This window comes from Gopherus flavomarginatus, chromosome 9 (assembly GCF_025201925.1).
Source record: "Gopherus flavomarginatus isolate rGopFla2 chromosome 9, rGopFla2.mat.asm, whole genome shotgun sequence".
Lineage (NCBI taxonomy): Eukaryota > Metazoa > Chordata > Testudines > Testudinidae > Gopherus > Gopherus flavomarginatus.
The window spans coordinates 55,713,807-55,737,450 of record NC_066625.1 but is presented as its reverse complement, the minus strand read 5'-3'; the positions used below and the strand labels follow the sequence as shown (position 1 = coordinate 55,737,450).

At 49.9% G+C, this 23,644-nt stretch overlaps 1 protein-coding gene across 9 annotated transcripts in view; it reads right to left on the bottom strand.

Moving 5' to 3' along the window:
- Positions 1–23,644, bottom strand: part of LINGO1 (leucine rich repeat and Ig domain containing 1) — a 495,185-nt gene that overhangs the window by 45,681 nt on the left and 425,860 nt on the right. Inside the window, exon 1 of one of the 9 annotated variants that reach the window (XM_050966996.1) lies at positions 6,104–6,633. The exons of 7 other annotated variants lie outside the window; for them this stretch is intronic. In XM_050966996.1, the coding sequence (XP_050822953.1) occupies positions 6,104–6,109 (6 nt within the window). In that variant the 5' untranslated portion in view covers positions 6,110–6,633. Of the gene's footprint in view, positions 1–5,943; positions 5,968–6,103; positions 6,634–23,644 lie in introns of those variants that run through there. One more of the 9 variants, XM_050967004.1, reaches the window with a different exon arrangement.

Below are 23,644 nucleotides of genomic sequence, written 5' to 3'. Positions count from 1 at the left end.
ACAGGAGGGGGGACATGCCTCTGTGTCTGGGAGCTGCATGAGGTAAGCGCCGCCCGGAGCCTGCATCCCTGATCCCTTCCCGTGCTCCAACCCCCTGTTCCAGCCCCAGCCCTGATTCCCCTCACGCCCTCCAAACCCATCAATCTCCGCCTGGAGCACACTCCTGCACCCTAAATCCCTCACCTCCTCTGCACTCCAACCCCTTACCCCCAGCCCTGATCCCCCTCCTGCACACCAAATCCCTCATCCTGGGCCCCACACCAGAACCTGCACCCCCAGCCAGAGCCCTCACCCCCCTGTACCCAACCCCGAGCCAGCCTGGTGAAAATGAGCGAGTGATCAGGGGCGGGGTCTCAGAGAAGGGGCGGGGCAAAGGTGTTCAGTTTTGTGTGAGTAGAAAGTTGGCAACCCTACCCAGTAAGCAGGGGCACACTGGGAGCAAATGAGAGTGTGGAAAGAGGGAAGAACGAAGGAGAAGTGGAAGAGAACCTGAGCTGTAGGGCAGACACGTTTTGGCAGCTCCACAAGCAACATACACCATGTAACTGTGCACAGATGTTGGCTTCCTCCTCCTCCCTCTCTCTCCCAGCACCTCCTGCATGCTGCAGAACAACTGATTGCAGCGAGCGGGAGGCGCTGGGAGGAAGGAAGGAGTTGATCAGCGAGGCCATTAGTAGGAGGGAGGTGCTGGGGGAAAAGGGGGAGCTGGGTGCCAGTGGGTGCTAAGCACCCACTAATTTCCTGGAGCACCCACAGAGTCGGCGCCTACATAACTGTGGCTAACATGAGCCATCTGCACATATATCACAAACCGTCAAGAGTGAGCCATGATATTAACCACCCCCCACCCCAGGCCACTCCCTGATAAACGAAAAGAGCAACTCGCCCCATTCAGCCAGGCACAGGATCACTGCTGTCTCACTCTAGCAGTGGGCAGCACCACTCATAGTGGTGAAAGCAAAGGAATTGGGACTTAGGCCTCAACAAACCCAGGCCTCTAAAGAGAGGGAGGGATTAGAACTGTCATAGGACAGTGAGTTGATCGTACTGTAGTACGAAGCAATAATACACAGAGCAGTACAGCACAGGGTCACTATATATGGATCAAATCCAAACTGGCCATGTCCACACTTTCCAAACCCAATACGGGGCCCATGCAGCACACAAGTCCCACCATGGCAGACTGAGGGTGTATGGTGTAAAGCAGCAGTGGCTGTTCCACTTTGAATGTAAGAGGCCTAACGTATGGTGCCTAAAGGAGCTGTCCTCAGATAGTGTGGCAGAGGCCTGAGTTTCTGGCGCTGAAGGAGTAAGATTCTACCCCCAATTCCCCAGGTGTAGATATAACAACTGTGTCTGTTGTACACAGCATACGGATTATTACAGTAGCCCTATGAGCCAAGCAAGTAGTGGGAATCAATATACATGAGCAGCTCCACAAGAGAGCAGGGATAGGCATACACACAAGGCAATACCTGATTAAATGTATTAATCCTAATCTAACCCTCATCAGTTCAGTTGCACTTTACAATACCATAATTACAGTCATTGTATTATAACACGGCAATTATAGCCTAATTATAAAGTGATTTATCAACCTATAGAATTAAACCTCAAGTTATAGGATTTTATACTAGTTACATGTACCAAACAGTGCAACTTCTGCAGTACTACAATGACATGGATTAGGTATGAAACTAAAGGAGTAATAATAAGTAATTCAGTCATGCAGTTAACCTTCCAGTCATATGAAACACTGGTAATTAGAGGTACCACGAAGTCATTACATTATAGTTGCAGTATAACTACAGTGTAATTACAGTAACTGTATTTAAAAAGTCTAATGATTAGTTCTGTAATTAATTCCTCTTCTTCTTGAGCACAAAAGGCTTGGAAAACCTTCCTCCTCCCCAAGTTCTCTGAACAACTCCAGCTATGTCCTCTCTGACTCCATCGAGTCTAATATCTTCCAGTTCAGGCACATGTCCTCGAAGCCTACAACTAAACTAAGGCCAGCTTCCAGCCAGACATCTTCCAACACTTCTACAGTACTAGTGAAGGACCTTCCAACCCCTGCTTCCACAGTTTCCTGCAATTCAGAGCTGCTTAGGCCTAATTAGAATCACGGCAAGCAGAAAAAGAATCAACTTCATGCAGAATACTTGCTACGTAAATAATGGGGAAGTCCAAAACTGGGACAGAACTGCTAAAACTGTATATTTCAATGAGTTTAGACCCAACTCACAGTTTGTCCAGTACTGTAACAGCAACTGCAGGGAATATAAAAGGCTGTCTGTAGAACTAGGCTTGTAAAATGAAGGAGAAACTTGCAAGGGACAGTTCTTGTGTGTTTTTATATAGCAGGATTTCTGCAGCCCTTAACCCAGTGGGCAAGGACCAGTGATGGAAGGATATCAAAAGTATGGTCTTCATTTAAAAGTTAGATCAACATAGATACAATGCTCTGGAGTGTGAAATCTCCCCCAACGTAAAAGTGATTAGGTTGATGGAAGAATTATTCCATTGACCTAGCTCCCGCCACTTGAGGATGTGGATTACCTATATTGACAGAAAAAAAAAACTTTTCGGTTGCATTAGGAACCATCTACACTATAGTGATACAGTGGCATGGCTGTAGCACTGCAGTGTAGACATGGCCAAAGAGAGCAAAGGCTGAGAGAAGTTTCAAAGCTTCAGAAAGAGATCCGTTCCCCACAGTTGTAGACCAGTGAACTCCCAGAATCATACATTCCAGAAAGAAGCCAGAAGAAGAATGTGAGAAGAAAGGAGGAAGGGCTGATCTTAAGTGAAAAGTCTTCTGGCATGCCAGTCCCACCATGCCTGCTCTTTTCTTCCTCCAGTCCAATCCCCAGCCCAAACCACCTAAAAGAAAGACAATCCCACTGCACATCTACACGCATGCAGGTCTGTGACATTCTAAATGGAGACAGGCTCCCTGCGTAGCAGGGGGAACACCACGAATCCTGGGGGAGAGGACAGGAATCCATCAAACCCTTTGCCCTGAAGTAATGGGTGAAACTGGTTCCTATAGCCCTAGAAGTAAAGCATCATGGGCTGTTCAAGCAACACTGTACTCATAGGTACGCAGCGAGCTGCGGTGGGAGGGAGGGAGGGAGAACAGAACATGCTCCTAAGGGCTACTGATCCCATTGCTTGAGCTCAGAGGATACCTGCCTTGATTACTGGAATGTCAGGAGGATGTGGATAGAGACATTGAATATATTTAGATCATTGGAGTTTCAGATATTCGAGGAATGTAATTAACAGATGTTGGGGGGACCTGACCTTACAGGGGGTTGGATCTTTCAGGATGTATTATAATCTCATTCTTCAAAGAGTGAAGCATGAGGGTGCCTGAGCCATGACCTTGAAGTCCATGGGTCCATCTTTGCCCAGATATTTAGTTATTGACAGTGATTTGGATGTGGTCATCACTGTGGTTTCTGCTGATTGTAGATGTCAGAGCTGTAAAGAGTTCAGAGCTGCTGCTGCTCCTGGGACAGGCTGGATGGGGAGGACAGGGTTAATCCTCACTGAAGGTGTTGGGGCAGGGACATGTATAAACAACTGTGGAAATCCCAGTCCAAGGGCTGGCTTTGAGGTTTGCATAGAAAGAAGGGGAAAGGAGGCAGCTGGAGATGGGGGAGTAAAACTGAGGCAGGGTGTGTGGAGAGATGGGAAATCTTCAGCAGAGCTACAGAGCTCCTGCATTTCACGCTGCTTCCTGACCCACCTAGTCTTTCACCATAACTTTGCTGATCAAATGCAAGAGCTCCTCTCCTTGGTCAGGCTCTGAGTAAGTGCATGAATTCCAGAAAGAAAGAGTAGCATCTGCCACGACCATAGCACAGGGCCGGTGGCTTCCACTCTGCTCCGTGCCCAGTGCTGCTGCCCAAACACATCCTGCAGAATTGTAATACAAAGCCATTTGCTTCTCGAAGGAAGGGGATGCTACTTTTGCAGGATGTCTCTCTTCTGTGGTGATATGGACACTAAAAGTGCTTAGACGGCTGGGTCAGACAGCACACACAGAGGGAGGCAAGAGAACACAGTCTTTGTGATCCAGCACGCACCTACCATGAAAGGACAGTTTCTCTCACTCCACTCACGCACAAACCCATCAAGCCCACGAGTGAGTTGCCTTCCCTGAAATAGCACCCCCTGTTTGTTTTCTGAGCCCATAAGGTCCTGCATCCTGAGCACGCTGTGGTCAACACAATTGGCTCTGGAATATTTTTACTTCTCTGAGATAGAAAGGTGAAAAATCTGATCAGCACCACAAATGTAAAAGGCAACAAAGGAAAATTCCATTCAGGGGGCAGCCGGGTTCGGCTCCTCCCTTGGGGTCACTGTCTTTTCTCCTTGATATCACCAGAGTCTGGACCCCCGGTCCATGCACAGCAGATCCCATACCTATGTTAGAGACAGCCCCATCCGAGATGGGCTGAATTCCCTGCAATCAGCCCTCCCTGCCCTGATGCTGGGCTGTCGGGAACCGGGAACCGAGGGCTGAGCCCCTCTAATATTAACCCTTTCTATCCCTGGACACTACCATTAGATCCTGATTGAGAGCTGGCTACTTTTCCTGACATAAAACAATTCCAACCCCATCCCCAACACTGGCTCCTCTGGAATTGAAAGGCAACCCTCCTGAAATTAACCCCTTCCACCCTGCTGTCATTGGTGGGCTGGAACTGAGGGCTAGAGTTCCTGAAATTAACCCTTTCTGTCCCCCAACAATCCTACCCCAATATTAAGCTCTCGATGACTGAGGGCTAATCCAGGCCAAAATTAACCACTAACACCCCTTACTATGCTGCCCCAGGGCTGAGGTAGCTGGGACTGAAGACTAATCCCACCTGACATTAACTCTTCATGCCCCAGACTGCACTGCCTGTCTCTGACTGCAGGCTAATCTCCCTAGTATCAGCCTCTGCTGATCCCTGGTTGGTAGCGCTGTCCCAGTGATTACACATTCAGGTGGGGTATCTGTTCCAGGCCAGTTAACTCATCTGCTTAGCTGGACCAGGCAGGCTCCCCACATCACCCTGTAGCCCAGCACCTCATTTTCCCTCCTCACCCCCTAGCACATCCAAGTGCAGTTTATTAGCTAGGCTAGGATGAAAACAGCGGCTAGCAGCTGAGCCCCACTGACCCATCCATCCATCTGTCTAGGCAGGTTTTAATAGGTGGCATGTCACCCTGGGATCTCAGGACCTGGCTCAGGGTGGCTAGCCAGCTAGAGCACACTGGTGGTGGTGGTGGGAGTTGGGTACAACCAGTGCTGCACCCCCGAAGATTGACAGTGAGAAGGGAACAATATGGGAAATTAAAAGCCCAGCAACGCAGGACAATAGAGAAACAGGTGAAGGGATTGGCGGTAGGGGCGGGGGGAGGAAAAATGAGGGCAGAGCCAGCAGAAAAAGCCAGAGCTCTTCTGCTGCCAGGTAGCCGGTGGAGCTCTGGGAGTCCGAACCCTTGTACTCCCAGGACCCAACACACACTACACGACCCAATATGCATACACGCAACTCACACCCTTGGGAGAAAGAACTCCTTCTTCACCCCCCCCCCCCAGCTGACCCTTCCTAGAACACTGACACAAAACTCACAGCCCTCCAGTGAAAACGTGCTCCTGCTCACACAGCCCTATAATGAAAAGGGTCAGGACACACAATTGCACACCCATTCACTAAGCAATTCAGCCCTGCACATACCCACCACACAAAGACCCACCACCCACATTCCACACAAAGACTCACCACACAGACTCCTAGCCCTCCATAACACACATACACCCTGAGTAAAAAAACAACACACGCCCAACCCAAAACCCAGCATGCTCGCGATTCACACCCCCATTCTCACCCCATATTGACACACACAGCTCACCCCAACCATCCAAACCCAGCACACACGTACAAACTTCCCAGCGCAAGGTTGCAATCCAAGGCACCGACCCCAGGCTTGCAGCCCGGCAAGTGAAATAGACCAACTCCCGCTTCCCGGAGCCTGGGCAGGACCAGCCCAGCCCAGCCTCCCCTCCCCGTCAGTCCCGGACCAGTCCAGCCCCAGCTCTTACCTGCATCTCATGCTCGCTGCTTGTCTCTCTCGGTTAGAAATGGCATCTCCCCCAGCCCTCAAATCCACCTGCGGCAAGGCAGCTCCCCTCTCCTCCCCGACAGGCAGCAGCACGCCCAGGCTGCGGGCTCCGTCCAGAGCCGAGCCCCCTCCCAGGCCGAAAGCCGGGTCCAGGATAGGGGGCGCTGGGGTCCGGGCAGCCCGCTAGACTCTAAGGGCGAGCTGCTGCCCGCACCCCCGGCGCGGCTCCTGCAGGTGGGAAGATGGGCTGGAGGCTCCAGGGGGAAGGGGGAGGCATCTCCTCCCTTAAACCCAGACAAAAGGGGGGCGGGGGTCGGGATAAGCGGCCCCCCCACTGCTCCTCCTCCGCCACTCGCGCTCCGGCTCCAGCTACTGCGGGCCGCGGATGAGCCGGTGACTGAACGTAGCGCTGTGGCGAAGCGAGCCTCCTCGGGGGCTGCCCCCCAGGACACACCGCGAACGAGACAGCTCCAGCTGGGGCCGAGGGTGGGCGGGGCCCCAGAGCGCTGGGCGGGGCCACCTGGGCGCCGGGAGAGCGCCCGAGGCTCCCGGCAGAACTGGCGGAGCCTGGCTGAGCGCCTGCAATCAAGAGCAGCCTCCGCGCCCACTCCCAGGCGGCGAGGGGGTGCGGGCAGAGGCAGGCACAGACCAGCCCAAGCAGGAGGGGGGGCTGGTTGCTTGGGGGCGATGCCATGAGCCTCTGCTGCCTGGGCCACGCCCTGGCCTAGAGCTTTGCAGCCCACATGCCCAAATCCGGGCTCTGGCACGGACAGCTGCTAGCTTGGTAGTGGCTCCCCCTCCGGGGGGTAGGAGGTGCCCGGCCCGGCCCGCTGTTGGCGTGCTCACTCTGCCAAAGGCAGCTAGCTATCCTTTGGGAGTGGGACATTTCTACTCACCCCTCACCTGCAAAAGGTGCTGGCTCTAGGCTTCTCCCACCCTCACCTCACCAGGAAGTGCCACCTTTTCTTGGGCACCTAGACCGGCCCATGTTTGCTAGGCTTTCTCCCTGGATTCCAGCTCTGAGAGCAGCGTCCCAAGAGTTCCGGCCAGTACTGGGCCGATATGGCTATGCCGGTCACATAGCTGGGAGCCAAGAAGTTTCATATGCTCCCTGTCCTCCTTGACAATTGATGGGCACTGTCATTATAACTTCACAAGTGATCAGCCTTGTCTCTGGTTTCCAACAGAGGGTGCCAATGTGGTGTATGCACAGTCCAGCGAGGCTGGGGGAGCGGGAACGGAGATCAGGGGAGAACAACCAGAGGAATGGAAATGTAGGAACTGACATCTTTCAAACACCCTGATAAGATCACATGGAATAGAAACTGCCCAGCAGATCCCAGACCCTGTCAAGTTCCTCTGGACTAGAGAGGGCTCTACTGACAGCAGTGGGCAGAGCTTTGTATCTGATATGATACCTTTAATTTATAATGGACAAATGAGTTATAACACAGGGTAGGAAAAATAATACCCAGTTCTTATATGGCACTTTTTATCCATAGATCTCAAAATGCTTAGAAAAGAGGTCAGTATATCATTAGCTCTATATTACAGATGGGAAAACTGAGGCACAGAGATTTGCCCAAGGTCAGCCAAGCAGGAAATAGAACCCAGGACTCCTCAGCCCTAGAGCTGTGGTTCTCAAATTTTTTTTTCCACAGACCATTTGAAAATTGCTGAGGGTCTTGGTGGACCACTCAATGATCTTCCCAAATATTGTTTGTACCATTAGCTAACTGTTGTAAAGCGCTTGGGATAAAAGCACTATATTAAGAAAACTCTTAAATATTAACATTTTTGTTCTACAAATAAAAGCACACAACTCATATTTTAATATCAGTAGTTTTACCTTTCTAATGCAATGGATGTGCCCTCTGTCCTCCACTCCAGCAGCCCCCGAGCTAGGAAGGAGGGGGTCTCTCCCCTGCCACAGCAGCCACAGAGCTGAGGCTGGGAAGGAGTTAGGGGGTCTCTCCCTCGCCACAGCAGCCACAGAGCTCAGGCTGGGAAGGAGTTAGGGGGTCTCTCCCCCGCCACAGCAGCCACAGAGCTGAGGCTGGGAAGGAGTTAGGGGGTCTCTCCCCCACCACAGCAGCCACAGAGCTGGGGCTGGGAAGGAGGAGGGGGTCTCTCCCTCACCACAGCAGCCATAGAGCTGAGGCTGGGAAGGAGGGGGGGGTCTCTCCCCCGCCACAGCAGCCACAGAGCTGAGGCTGGGAAGGAATTAGGGGGTCTCTCCCTCACCACAGCAGCCATAGAGCTGAGACTGGGAAGGAGGAGGGGGTCTCTCCCCTGCCACAGCAGCCATAGAGCTGAGGTTGGGAAGGAGGGGGGCGGGTCTCTCACCTGCCACAGCACCACAGAACTGAGGCTGGGAAAGAGTAGGAGGTCTCTCCCCTGCCACAGAACTGAGGCTGGGAAGGAGTAGGAGGTCTCTCCCCTGCCACAGAGCTGAGGCTGGGAAGGATGGCTGTCTCTCCCCTGCAGCTACAGCCCTGGAGCTGGCGAAAGTCATCTCTTTCTCTCGCTGCCACAGCCCTGCACATCCCAAATTCCCCGCACCCCCTCTTCTCACCCCACTGCCCCCTCCAACCTACCCCTTAGGCCACCACCTCACCTTACATGTGTCTCTTCTCCAGGGTCCAGGCATCTAATTAGTAGAGCCACACCTGCATGGCTCCACTAATTAGGTGGGTGGCCCTTCATTCTCTTGTGTGCGGCTGCCCAGGCGCATGCCTTAGAGGGAACTATCCGCGGACCACTGGTGGTCCATGGACCACAGTTTGAGAACCTCTGCCCTAGAGCAGTGCTCTACCAGCTGGGCCATCTTTAGCAATTATGTTCCAGCTATCTCAAAGAGGAAGAATATCATTACCTCCATTTTACAAATGAGGAAACTGAGGCACAGAGAGGCTAAGTACCTGCTCCAAGACCACACAGTAAACTAGTGTCCAGGTCAGGAGCAGAATCAACATCTCCTGACTCCTGGGCTCCATTGATCATACTGTCTCCAGATACGTGTAATGGAGAATGGACTGAAGCCAGTACAACACCCTCTGCTTACAGTGGATGAGGGGTTACACAGAATGCAGCATGTTAAGTTCGTCATTGCTAGAAATGGAGAGGCAGCCATGACAAAATAAAATGCAGGGTGGCCTTTGCCTTTGCATCAAGCCCAACCCCCACCGAACCTTTTGTGCTAAGCTCCCTACAGCCACACAGCACATTCAGACCAGCGTGAGGTTGCCTGTGGGGGCATCTCCCTTCTTCCCACTGCAAGAGGAGAGCAGCCCACTGAAGACATGTGAACAACTGATCACCAGCAGTGGGCCTATTAAAGGCAGAATCATGTCAGAGGGACGGATCTGGGCCCTGTTGTGAACTCCAAAGCTTCAGAGGTTTCAATAAGCTTCCAGGTTTTGGCTTCTTAACTGGAACCAAATGTCCAAACTTTCTGAGGTTTGTCCATTGCTACATTTAAAAATAATGGGTTTCAGTTGACATAGCAATGCCCTCTGCTTATATAGCAGATACAGCTCCCGCAGCTATAATGTCTTCTTATAACAACATTCACGGATTTGTCTAATGATGTCTCTTCCATCCAAGGCAGTTTTCTCCAGCGATAATGGATACAAACTTTGTTTCTAATGTGCACTTTCACTTCCTGTTTCCCTCCTGAAGAGCTCTTTGGGGATCTTTACCATTCTGCCTTATAACAGTCCCCAGTCACAGCAACCTTCCTTCCAGCCAAGGAGGGGCAGAGACAGGGCAGCTGCATTCAGAATCCATTAACACTGTCCAATGCACTGGCCAACAAAGTTGCTTGCCAGGCTACCCAACTCCCCCTTGAGTCTCTAGATGGAGCCTGACTGGCTATTTCTGCCTGCGGAAGCTTTTGATGATAATGATCTGGCCTTAATCCACAAGCCATGTAAGTGAGCCACTGATGGATACGGGAATGGGCTAAGATTCCCAGACAGTGAGATGCTCCACACAGGTTTTCCTCAAGCAAACGCAAACAAAGTGACTGTTTGAGGTTCTGCCCTTATGGGGGCTCTGTGCCATTGTGCAACAACTTGCGATCTCACCTGCTGACCCAAACACCTCCTTTGGCATCAGAACCAGAGTGGAAATGAACCCCGGCGCCAGTCCCATCTTCAGTGTGACAGGAGGGGAGGCTGAGCACTTCTTCCAGCAGCAAGGTCAGAGGTTACCGGCTCAATCCTCCCTCAGCTAGTTCACGTCCCTGCAAATTGTAAGGAGTTCCCTGGCTGGCTCCCAGAAAGAATGGGCTGAACCTTACTGCCCAGGAGTCACCCTCAAACCCAGCATAGATACAGATTGTTATCCTCCTGTGTGTTCCCAAAGGATCCCTGCAAACTGAAATGAAATAAACAAAGGGAAGAATACAAAATTTGCCAGCCTAGGTTTGAATCACCCACAATAATTCCAGTTATTTCTGCTCAGAGCTCTGTGCCCTTACATACACACACACATACACTCTCTCTCTCTCTCTCTTTCCCTCTCTCTCCCTTCTTACATATACTCCACCCTCTTTGGATATTACAGATGATAAATATAAGAATACCGATCAACTATACCAATGATCATCATTGCACTATATACAGTATGTGCATGCACACCCCCCCCCTTTCTCTTTTGAGGTCAAGGGAACTTCAATGCAGCCTTTTTCGGTGGGTCTCAGATCTTTACACAAGATCAACATCTATTACTATTATTATTATCATGCATATTTAAACAGCACCAGAAATGTAAATGGCCCTTTACAAACATAGACAAGGCATGCTTCCGGTTCCAAAGAGCTGACAATCTGAATTATGCAAGCCAATCAAACCCACGGCAAACAACAGTTTAGATTGCCAGCTCTTCAGGGTGGGAAAAGAGTCTGATATCTTCTTTAAAAGCCCCATTGAAATGGATGGCATGGTATAGTCTTTTCTACAGAGCAGGGTGAGACCTATATAGAGAAGACACCACCTAATTCATCTTGATCTACAAAAAGATGTAATATGTGCACCCTGTATATATATTACCATGATGATACTGTTGCTAGCAGGTGACCAAGACAATACTGTATTACCACCATCATTTGCTCCTATGGTGCTTCCAAGTTGGGGGTGGGGCTGACTTGTCTTGCACAGTTCAGAACATGCTCTTGGCACCTAACACATCTTTCATAGTAATGACAACACTTCTAAGAGAGGGGGTCTGGGGCTTCATAATGAGAAGAGGCAGTTTTTAGGGGGTAAGATACTTTGGAGCATACACAGCAATAGGATATATGTGTATTTGTAATTTGGAGAGAGAGGGATAGAAAGAGAGTGGATGAGGGAGGTGATAAGGAAATGAGATCAATGGGAATGCATGGACCATCCTGCATCAATGCTCTTCACCTGCTAAACTTGAGACAAAATCTCCCCCCCCCGCCCCCCAAGCCCCACAATATTAGCACAGGAAGCTGGAAATGATGTGGGATCAATTCCCTTTGCATAAATCACATTTTTCTATAACTTCAGTCTAGTAATTTTCCTAATGACTCTGGTGTTGATAAAATAACACAGCAGGAAAAGCAAGAAAACATGAAGTACATGAGGGATGGAGGTAAATTTGAATCTAAAAACAATGGCTATAGCCTGCTTTTGCTCAGATGGGTGAGGATTTTACTGCTGACATGAGTGGTAGCAGGATCAGGCCCCTAATGAGGAAGCGTGCGCTGGGAGGATGTAGTCTGAAACTCTCTGAGAAACATACCAAGGCAGCCTCACGCACGCCTCAACATTGCCCACTAGGTGGCAGCGTTACAGAGTAGAATGAATCATTGTGGAGGCTGAGTGAAGAGACCGACTTTGTTGTTAATCCAGGATCAGCACAGAGCGGTTGATGGAGGAGGTCCCGTTATTTAGCAGCTCCCCTTTGTCCGGGAACACTCCGGAGTCCCACAGTCAAGGCCTGTAGGGAGCTATCTAGGTCAGCCTGTACTTACTGCAAAGGTCCACCAGGGGAGTTCACCAGACCGCCAGCGGTGAGTTGTTGCTGGGAGTTGTGGCTAAAACTGCAACACCTCATTTCTCCATAGGATTGGCATGGGGTTGCACATGACATCTGTCCAGCCACAGAAATGCAGATAATCCACACCACAGTGAATAGCCCGACTTTGCTGCCACTAGACCCATCCTGTATCACAGAAGCCAAATCAGCTGATTTGGCCTTTATTTTCCCACACATATGTAGATAGCACCCCAAGTCCTCCCCTTCAAAGCCACCCCATTATTGCTAGGTGAGGCAAAGTTCCAGAGCTTGGGAAATTGGGTTCAGAGATGCAATGGTGAGTTCTGAAGCCAGTTATCCAAACTATCTGAAACAACTGAGCTCTGCAGAGCTGGCCTGGATGTTTCTGCTGAGGTTCCCACTGCTTCCAGACAGGCTGGAAATACCTTGAAAATAGCTTCTTTCTCAAGGCATTTCAGCACTTCTGGTCCAGATCCAGAGCTGGCCATAGGCCCCCACACTTTGAGGGCTCTATAGTCCCATGCAGGCTCTGCAGCTCAGGGGTCAGACCTACTTCTCCCTCCAGATGTGTTGTGAGAAATCATTTTCTCCTTCAGCACCAGGACATGTCATGGCCGGAGTCTCTCCTTGGGCAGCCTTGGCCCCACACATCACAGGACCATCCTTGTCCAGGACAAAGCTAGGGACAGCTGGGAGAAAAGGAGGTGGTGAAAAGAGAAAACAGTTTTGTAACTTTTCCGCCAGGTGGTTAACTAAGCAAGAAGGGCTGGGTTGAATGTGTCTAGGGTCCCTCTTGATAAGCAACAAAACTGGCTCAAGCCGCCACCTGGATATTTTGAAAAATAAGTAAATCCTCCTCCAGTTTGCCCTTAGCATGCAGAACACCCCCTACCTGCCCGCCCGCATTCTGAGTCTATATACAAAACAAGGGGATATTTATTGGGGAATCTAGGAAAATTCAGCAACACTATAATATTCAGATAAGGATTAAAGCCCTCTGTAAATCTGCAGGCGTCCATTCTCCTCTCTCCCCACCAGTCTCTCTGAATGGCCATCAGGCAGGAGTTCCCTGGCCACGTCAGTCCACCCCCTGCAAACCCCACTCACAGTTCAGGTTGCTGAATGGCAGCAGTCCAGCTGCTAATGGCAATTCTCTCTGCAGATCCAGATCCAGCCCTGGTGAAGCTGTTTGCCTAGTCCCACCCTGAGGCAGCGCCAACTGACCCAGCTTTGTGATTCAGCTTAATTTAAGTGCTGGGTAGGGAGGGACCTCACTGAAACTGCCCCATGGGTCTCTGCTGGGGAATCCACCCTGCACTGTCTCCTCTGCAAAATCCTCTCTGTGTCACAGGATCCTCAGGAGGGGAAAGCCAAGAGGATCTAGGACCTTGGGGCAGAGTCCTTGCTACCTGGAGATGTACTTCCTAGCACAAGAAGAGAATGCCTTCCTTCTCTCTGCCTCAGAGTTCAAACTTTACCTCCCTACCAACATCTAAGGCCATGGCTGCACTAGTGAGCTTGCAGTGGTACAGCTGTACCAATGCTGCTGTAAGATTGCTCGTGTAGCTGCTCCAAGCCAATGGGAGAGAGCTCTCCCACTGACATCATAAAACCACCTCCATGAGTGGCAGTAGCTATGTCAGAGGGAGAAGCTCTCCTGCCAACATAGCACTGTGCATACTACCACTTATGCCAAAGAAACTTATGTTACTCAGGGGTAAACAGCAGAAGTTTTGCTGAAATAAGTGGTAGTGTAGACATGGCCTTAATCTAGATCAGTTACGGTGATTTCCAAGTGTGACTGGTGGCACTGTGGGTATGTAACATATGTAAATGAGGCACTCTATAGACATTCTTTTTCCGTTCCAACAGCTCAGGGTGCAGAGCGCTCCTTCCATTCTGAAACTTTCAACTACAGACTTACAGGTTAACAAGGTAGTTACTCACATTTTCCAGCTCTCGGAGGCTGGAGCATTCAGGTCTATTGGAGCTATTCATCATGGGGTTCAGATGATTTGCCCACCCCAGTCTGTGCTGAGCCATGAAGTTTAGACCCACATCCCTAAAGCTGGAGATGATGTTCAGACCTAGAGTTTGGTTCATCGTGTTGAATCCTACGTACCAGGCCCAGACCTGAAGTTCAGTCCCTCCTCCCCACTTCCACCTCACAGTCTGGTTTCATTTGGATGCAGGGTTTTAGTTCAGGCCCACCTCTGAATGCTAATCCTAGCACTGGTCTGTCCCCACAGAGTGCAGCGTTCCTGGTAGGAGCCAACTCTCTCCAGCAAGGAGGTGTGGGTGCTGGGGGAGGGAGGTAAATACTGTTGCTATCACAGCAGGCTATCATTAGCATCATCTCCAGCCAGGCTTCCTCTTTTAGATTATGCTGATATTGTGGGTATAGTTGCTCTGATTACTGAACTGTCAGAGCCAGACGTCAAGGGTGATGCGAGGGGAATCTGACTGGAGAGAACTGAAGCAGGCTGAGCTGGAGAGATGCCAACTCAGGCTGTTCCCATGATGGATGGATGGAGCAGTCGGGGAAGCAGAGCCGGGAGCAGTTTAGGAGGTGAGCAGCCCAGGGAAAGGTCAGGCCCCTCTCATGCCAGCTGGTGACAACAATACAGTGAACTAGCTCCCCAGGCGCATGTCTCCCCTGACAGCCCCTGATGTGATACAGAGCACAACCCGCCTGGCCCATAACATGCAGCAGGACCAGCAATTACACTGTGTCTCACTTGTAACCTGCTGTAATGCCCAGAGCCTGGGCTCCCCCCCAGCTCACACCGACCCTGCTCATAGTCCGTGGCAATGTCCTACATCCATGCCAAGCTTTACCCATAGCCCACGTGCTGGCTGAACATCAGGAAATAAGAAAAAAAGAAACGGGGGTTATACAGGGCAGCACACACCTAGCAGTGTCCAAGTAGTCCTATCCATAATCAATGGCAGCACCCGATGCCGTCACTGAGCCCTGCCAGTAACCCATGGTAACATCTGACTCCTCCAACAAGCCCTGCTAGTAGCCCATGGTAACCCCCGATGAGCTCCACCAGTAACCCCCAAAATCCCCAATGAGCAATGCTGGTAAACCATGGTAACCCCTGACACCTCCAACAAGCCCTGCTGGTAACCCACGGTAACTCCCAATGAGCCCTGCTGGTAACCCATTAACCCGTGATGCTTCCAACAAGCCCTGCTGGTAATCCACGGTAACACCCAACATCCCCAAAGAAGCCTCACATGTTACCATGGCAGCACCCAATAAGCCCTGCCCATAATCTTCAAAGGTGCCTGACAAGCCCCACTTGTCCCCCGTAGTAGCACGTTTCACACACCTTATCATGGCAGGATGATGGCTCATCACAGTGGTATTGAGGGGAGGACAAGAACAGATCTCATGCTGGGAGAAACTGCCAATTTCAATGACTCACAGGTGACTTTGTTGCTGCTTTTTGGAAGTGATTTCCAGATGGGGCTAGGATACCCTCAGCGATATCAGGCTGGGGTCCGTAGGCTGAGTGCACATGCCACATGCAGACAGTGCTGGGTCTAGTTCCCGGCAGGAGGAAGCAGTGCCAGAGCTCTCCAGAACAAGTGGGCTCTTATGTTTCTGAGAAAAATATATATAATATATAAAGGACTGTGTTAGACTTAATGAGGAGCAATTACCCACAATCCCCACACATCTGCTCATGCCAGAAATAGCAGCCCAGTGTTTCAAGAACAGGGTTTTCTTTCTCCAAATGCAGCTAATTCTGAAGAAGGCTGGTTGGAAAACTGCTGTGGGCCAGACTCAGATCCCATTACTCCTGCAGCATAAGTTGCCTTTCTTCAGAAGCAGTCCCAGAAGAGTGAGGTGCCACTAAACCAGAGTGAGGGTATCAGAACCTGGCCCTCAGCAAATAAACACGAGAGATCAGTGGGTGCCCACTGGTGAGGCAATGCTTGTGAGTGTGGCAGGGGGAGGGTGGGAAGTCGCATGAATCCTAAAAGCTTCATGAGCTTTAGAACTTATTCATCTTTAACTCTGTCCTGGGAACTCATTATTCTCCTATGTTTCAGTTGTCCAATCCGGGAGGAGAGACAATACCATGCGATTCACCTGGCCAACAGCACACCACCAAAGACAACAGTGAATGAGCAGGTCAAATTATTCTATGAATCCATCATGGATACACTTGAAGAGAATGACGAGCCATTCAAGCCAACTTAACAGGGCTAGCTTTGTAATGCTAACACTAGAAACAAATAGTTCATCCAACTCTATAGCTATGATCCTGGGAATAGCATAATGAGGCAGGGGAGCTGGGTACCCCATTACATCTTATCCAGGGCATACCCAACTCCTCCACTGTGGTTGGCCAATATTGTGCGTTCATCACTGGGAAGTGATACATTTAGCATAAGAAAGGCTAATCTGGTAGCACTCTCATCTCCAAGACAAGCCTGGATTCAGGTCTGGGCCTAAAGATGACCCTGTGAGCCTGGGACAGGGGAGGCTGCACTGCTTCGGTGGAGACATTAAATGGAGGTCTACATTTGCCTTATGTCACATAGCACCACCCATGCAATGAATTCCAAAGGGTCTTTCCAAGTCATAGTTGACCCCAAAACACCCCTGTGAGGTAGGTATTAGCTTCTACTCTGCACAGAAAGGGGATTTACTCACCCTTTCCTCTTGACATACTAGCATTTGTTCTGGAAAAGAGGAACTAGCATCTGCAATTCTTACTGGCCCGCTGTGCACCTCCTCCAGGGTTTTCAGATTAAAGGGTCATCCCTTCTATGAGCCTGGGACACACTGGGAAGTGTAGTTCCTGAGGTTGGGGGAGGATAGAGAGGTTGTTGGTGCTTCTCCAGCCAAGCCCATCTGGCTCACCCGCCTCTCTGTGGCTAGAAATCACTGAAGTAACAGGAAAAGGAGTACTGTGCCGCTGATTTGAAGGTATATGTTGTCCCCAAATGTGAAATAGTTATGGGTGAGGACAAAAAAACTTCAAAAACAGACTCCAACAAGAGACTGCTGAATTGGAATTAATTTGCAAATTGGACACCATCAAACTAGGCTTGAATAAAGACTGGGAGTGGATGGGCCATTACACAAAGTAAAACTATTTCCCCATGTTTACCCGCCCCTAGTTCCTTATAGTTCCTTGTCAATTGCAGTTCTTTTTCTCTCCTGCTGATAATAGCTCACCTTAACTGATCACTCTCCTTATAATGTGTATAGTAACACCCATTGTTTCATGTTCTCTGTGTATGTATATATCTTCCTACTGTATTTTCCACTACATGCATCCGATGAAGTGGGGCTGTAGCCCACAAAAGCTTATGCTCAAATAAATTTGTTAGTCTCAGGTGCCACAAGTACTCCTGTTCTTTTTTGTGGATACAGACTAACACGGCTGCTACTCTGAAACCTGAAGTAACAGCAGGCCATTATAGCTGTACTTCAAAGCTCTGGCATCATGTCCCAAGCTTGGTCTACCCCATGGTGCAGAGAAGGCCACAAAGCTTAACCCTGGGCAGGTTTTAAGGTAGGAACCCAAGTTTTTAACCTCTTATTTTTTGCCTCCTCTTTGGAAGCTGACATTGGAGTTGAGGGGCTCCTCCCCAAGACGGGGCTCTACCCCTTTGTCACTGAGGGTTACAGGAATTCAAGTGAGACTCAGCTGTGCCAGGCGCAGGCAGTATCCTTGTGTTGGTAGGAAGCGGGAGAAAGGAATTTCCTCACCCAGATGAAATCCAAGCTCTGAAAGATGGTGGGAGCTGCTGAGACCTCCACATTCATGTGCCATCCCCCTTTGAGCAGGGGCTGTCCTGGTCTTGGATGGACACATCTCAGAAGCCCTCCTGGCTGTTTCCCAATGAGCCTCTCTCTCTCTCTCTCACACACACACACACACGCACAGGAATCCCATGGTGGTTTGGAAAGGGCCGAGTTGGCAGGAGCTGGATGGATTTTAATTACTCCCATTATTATTATAATCCCTCTTCTTTTAAATTTTCACACATTTCTCGCAACAAGCTGGGCTGAGGAAACATCTACGATACCAGACTCAGATAGCATTCGCTGCACCTTGCAGCCATGCCAGCTCTCACCCTCAGAACTTGAGAATCTGAGGAGAACATTGCCTCTGCAGCCTGCCTCCTTCTCCTTTGTCACTAGGGGTGGGGGTCTGAGGGTCAGTTCTGCTGGCTGGGACTCAGCGATGGAGGTGGCATTGCATTACCCATGGGCTGAGATTACAAGTCTGAGCCAGCAGGCCACTGAGTCCTGACTCCTGTATGGCATTAACTAGAAGAGCAAGCCACCCACCATTGGCTGGCTGCCTGGCTGCTCTGCCCAGTCTAGCAAGTAGGCTGGGTGTTGTGATACTGGATATGGACAGGGACAGCAAAGGTTGCCTTGTGTACTCGCACATCAATAGCACCTGGTCTACAAAGAGCTGTTTTCCAGTGGACTTTGCAAAGATGAGTGTTTGAGAATAAGGATTCTCTGCTTGTGCATTTTTTGGCCATGTCACCCGACATGCAATCACATAACCACCATGTGTTTGATTCTGAATCCTTTATATAAAAACAAAACGACCTGGCACTTTTTTGGCTTTGCTACAGTGAAAGCTGTCTCCTAGAATCCTAGAACCATAGGGTCCAGAAGGGACCACCAGCATCATCTAGTCTAACCCCCTGCCAAATTGCAGACTTTGTTGTCTAAAAGGCTCAAAACCAACTCCAGTAGGGTATCCCTCCCTCTCCACCATACGGTCTCCTGCCAGGGCTGGCTCTAGGCACCAGCGTCCCAAGCATGTGCTTGGGGCGGCACTTTTCAAGGGGCAGCACTCCGGCCCTTTTTCTTTTTTTTTTTTGCTTGGTGTGGCAAAAAACCTGGAGCCGGCCCAGTCTCCTGCTCACTGGTGTGCTCAAAGGAGGAGGCTGGGAGGGTAGGAAAAGGAAAGGACACCCTGTAAATCTGGGTGTCCAAAATAATAGAGGAGAGAATTCAGAATTGTGGCAGGCATTAAGCCAGATTGAGATCTCTAATGAAGGTATCCACCCCTCACACTCTGAATGATATAGTGCAACCCTAAAAGACAGAGGCTGCACAGGCAGAGATATTTACCAACACCTTTTCCTCGCTACCCTTCGGTCAGGAGTTGTTGATGACGTGACTTCCACATTGCTCACAGATTCTAGTATAGCGTTGTTTTCCATCCCATCCCAGTTCAGAAGCCTGTTTAGATGTGGCCACATCCTCCCCTCACTTCATAGGAACCAGGCGCTCCTGCCATGTTACAAAAAATGTTCCAGGGCTCATCACAGCCAGTTGCTCCAATGAAGATACCACCTAGTAACAGACCAAATGCCGTTGTATCTCAACCCTGGTAATTCTGCCCACCTGAATTCAGTACAGTGTCAGTCACAGGCAGTATTCTCCTTCACTCCTGCCCAAAGCTGGTAGGCAATGAAGAAATGCATTGGTAAGCAGCTGTTGTTTTTCATCTCTGAGGGGGGTGGCTTCTCGGAAACAGGCGGAGTGGGATGAAAATGGCAGTGCAAGATAATCTGATTGTTATCACCTCCCCATGTCCATCTGGACAAATACCAGCGCCCCATAGGAACCCAGTGAATCAGTCCAATGGCTTCCCATCGCCAGCTGGAGTGAATTCAACTACTGCATTGTACGGCTTCTTCTCTTATTTAAATCAAGGGTCATTATCAAATATAAGAATAAAGCTAATAAAAGTCAGTTCCCATGCCCCCTTTAATGGATCTCTGCCCTGATGATCTGTGTAATCTGGAAGATCATGGGATAACGTAGGAAGATCCTTTAGCTAACCACTGTGGACTCTAGGATATCACCCCTGGGAGGGATATTTGCTTTCACTGCTCAGCTAATTGTATTTTGTTATGCCAGTGGTGATATGACTCAAATAGGAAATTAGACAAGAGGTGAAAACAAAAGAGGAACACCCACCGCAAAGCTCTCTCTTCTCCTTCCCACTCTTCTCCAACATGATGCAAGGGTGTCAATCAGAGCATCTTTTGGGAGGTATGTTAGGGGCTGGAGTGTGACCGGGACTCAGTGCATCCAGATTACCCAACAGCTGGCCTGAATGCCCAATGTCAGGTGCACAAAATCTGACATACTTCAAAGGGGAATTCAGCAGATGCCCAAGTGTTTGGGACCAAGGCCTTAATTATGAAAGAATTAGCAGCAGAAGGAAACAGTATATGCTAACGCAAACCTCTCTCTGCTGCTCAGTAGATCGACTGACTATATGTTCTGTCCAACTGGCCAAGAACATGCTGCATGAAGGTCTGGGGAGAAAAGCTCCATAAAACTCTTAAGCTCACTGACACACACACAGAAGGTATTAATAACATCTCAGTAAGAACTCAGTGTCTATTGTAGCCCACATGCAGTAGACGAAAGATAATTTCTGGTACAAGGAAGTTATGAGAGTGACAGCTTTTTAACTGCACAGCGTAAGAAGAGGCATCGTGCAATGGGACAAAAGAGCAATGATTAAAGTTCTGAGCACAAAGAGAAGAGGGCTGGGGACTAGAACAAATGTGTTGAGAACATCAAAATCGTATCCAGTGCTAATGCCCAAAATGAAAAGACCGTGCTGGACGGGGAAAGATTAGAAGCTGGTAAAAGAAATGTCTCACTGGGACAGTTAACAAGCGCCAAGTGGCTGAGGGAAAGAGCAAAGAGTTGAAGGGGGCTGGAGAGTTAACGCTGGAATTAAAGACCTTCCTCACCTGTCTGTTTAAAACAGGTGTGGATTCCACCGGTCACAGCTGGACAGAGATGTGGACACAAAGCCCAGCTGATGGAGCAGGAGCTGACCATGGGCGAGTGAAGCATGGAAAGGTCTCTGCTCAGAGGAGAAGAATGGGTGGGAGCAAAGCAAGGCCAGAAGGATGAGAAGAGGCAGAAGTGAAAATGTGATCGTGACGAGGTGAAGGATTGGGAAGCAGGCTCCTGTTGTAGGACTTTTCTAGAATTAGCTTTCTCTCCAAGGGCCAGCACCACCCCCATTGTCCAGCCACAGTAGCTGAGCTGGCATGTAGAAAAATCCTTCTCCCTAGCAGTGGGAGGTCTGGACGTGGCTTAGCATCAGATCCCACTATCTCCACACTATCTGCTACAACACAGGCAAATCCCCTGTAGCTGGCTCCACCCTAGAGAGGGCTGCAAACCTTCTGAGGACACCCTCCTTGATCCAATCTGTTTTACGCTTCTGGTGAAGCTTTGGCCTGCGCCAGAAGGGGCTGGATTTGCCCATGAGTGAAGAAACCAGAGGAGCAGTGGCCCTCAAGCTGTGTCTGACTTGGTACAGGCCACTCCCTAGACCTTTACTGTTGTGACCAGAGACAGCACCTGGCCACTTTCCCCATCCCACTTCCTGCCAAAATCCACACGCTTTGCTGGGGCAAAAGGACAGCAGCTGTGGTCTGAACCATCACGGACTCCCATAGGGCCCAGGATGCAGGATTTTACTGTGCCCCTGGGGAGCCAGGAGATCCTGCCAAACACACAGAGAGGCTGGCCTGGAGCCCCTCTGACAGGGAATGTTCACAGAATTTGCTGGGAAGCTCTTGTGGCTGCTGTCTTGGGAGCTGAGCCAAGGTGGGGCTTTGTGCTGCTCAGAGTCCAGGACTAAGGGTGTCAGCTGCTTGTTAATATCAGATCTTGCTCTGGGCAGGTGTGAACCTGTGAATCCAGCTGAGCAGCTGGCTCTCCTCCTAGTGGACTCATCAAAGGCACTGAAGAGAGGTGGGGGGATGGGAAGGTTGGGTTGCTGTTATGGCTAAAAGATAGGATTTGGCACCAGAAAATTTGCAGTCAGATCTGGCTGTGCCGCTGACTTGCTAAGGCACAGACCATTTCCATGCCTCAGTTTCCTATCTGTAGAATGGGGATATTCCCATGTCTCTACGTTCCAGGGTGTGTTGTGAGGCTACACCTATGAATAGTTGCAGGGTGCTTTCAGATCCTTACAATAAATCTTAGTAATAACCATAGTTATTGTTACTTCACACACATACATGCTCACTTAATATACACTGCACATGTAAACAGCTGCTTAGTGACATTTTCATGCCCAATTACATCTGCAGATCATTGATTCACATGCACAACGGGAGAGCAATTTAAAAAAAGGAGTCTGCTTTGTACTTACTTTCTCGCAGCCACCTCGGTGAAATCTGCAGGGGCAATAGGAAGAGCAGCAGCCCCCCATGCAGCCCCTAAAGCTTGCTCTGGACTGCTGCTAAGCATCCATGCCCGAACAGCAGCAGACAGGGAGTTAGCACCATGCTTAACTTCCCTGCAGGGGTAGGGCAGGATTGGTAGCTGAAGGCCCTAAAAGGAACTCACTGGGAGTTCTAGGAGAAACCTCACCTCATGGGAGCCAGAAACAAGGGCGTCTCTGGGTAGCCAGAGTCCTGCTTTGGAGCTAGGGGGGCTGCTGGCCCTTTGTCTTGTGATTTCTGTTTATGTAAAAACATGTTATTGCCTTTTTCTATTACAGCTGGGGAAGCTTAAAACCTGAATAACGCTCTGTGAGAAACCCCACTGGGGGAAAGGTTTATTGCTATGGCTGAACTAGATTAATTCACTGCCAGCACTCAGCCTCTGCGTAGGCACCTCAATCCCAGCCCAAGGTATCCCCTGCTATCCCAATGGGCCAACACCCCAGCTTTGCAGTGCACCTCAATCCTAACCCCAGGCATCCCCTGCTATCCCAATGGGCCAATGCTCTATTGCCCAGAGCTGCTTAGGCACCTCAATCCCAACCCAAGGTATCCCTTGGTATCCCCAATGTGCCATCCCCATAACTCTGCCAGTATATTTCAATCCCAACCCACGACATCCCAAGGCAACAATACCCCATCCCCTAGATCTGCCCATGTACCTCAATCCTAATGTGTCAACTCTCCTCCCCACAGCTCTGCCCATCATCTCATGCTCTGACCTGCAGCATTTCTACTCCTTTCAGCCCTGGGGCCCCAGACAGCTCTACCAAGGCACCACACTCCTAAGCTGTAGCACCCCTTGCTACAGTTAGCAAAGGCTAGGTGCTTCGGATGGCATATGGGTGTGGTTTCCACTTATAGTGCTGAGCTCCCAGGTTCAAATCAGAGTTCAAAGCCTAGCAGGCAGAAATGAAACTCAGCAAGTGGCTTGTTGGTGTAGGGGTAAGACTAGGGTGCAAAATATGCTAGGTTCTAATCCCTTCTCATGAATTGGTGATGGATGGGATAGTAACAGGGGTGCAGTAGATTCCCCATCATTTGAAGACTTTATTTACATCAAGACTGGATCTCTTTCAAAAAGATCTGCTCTAGCTCAGCTGGAAGTTATGGGCTTAATACAGGGGAATTCAGTGCCATATGTTCTCCAGAAGGTCAGACTAGCTGATCAGAATGGTCCAGTCTGGCCTTAAAATCTATTGCACTACTTGGGCATGCCCAC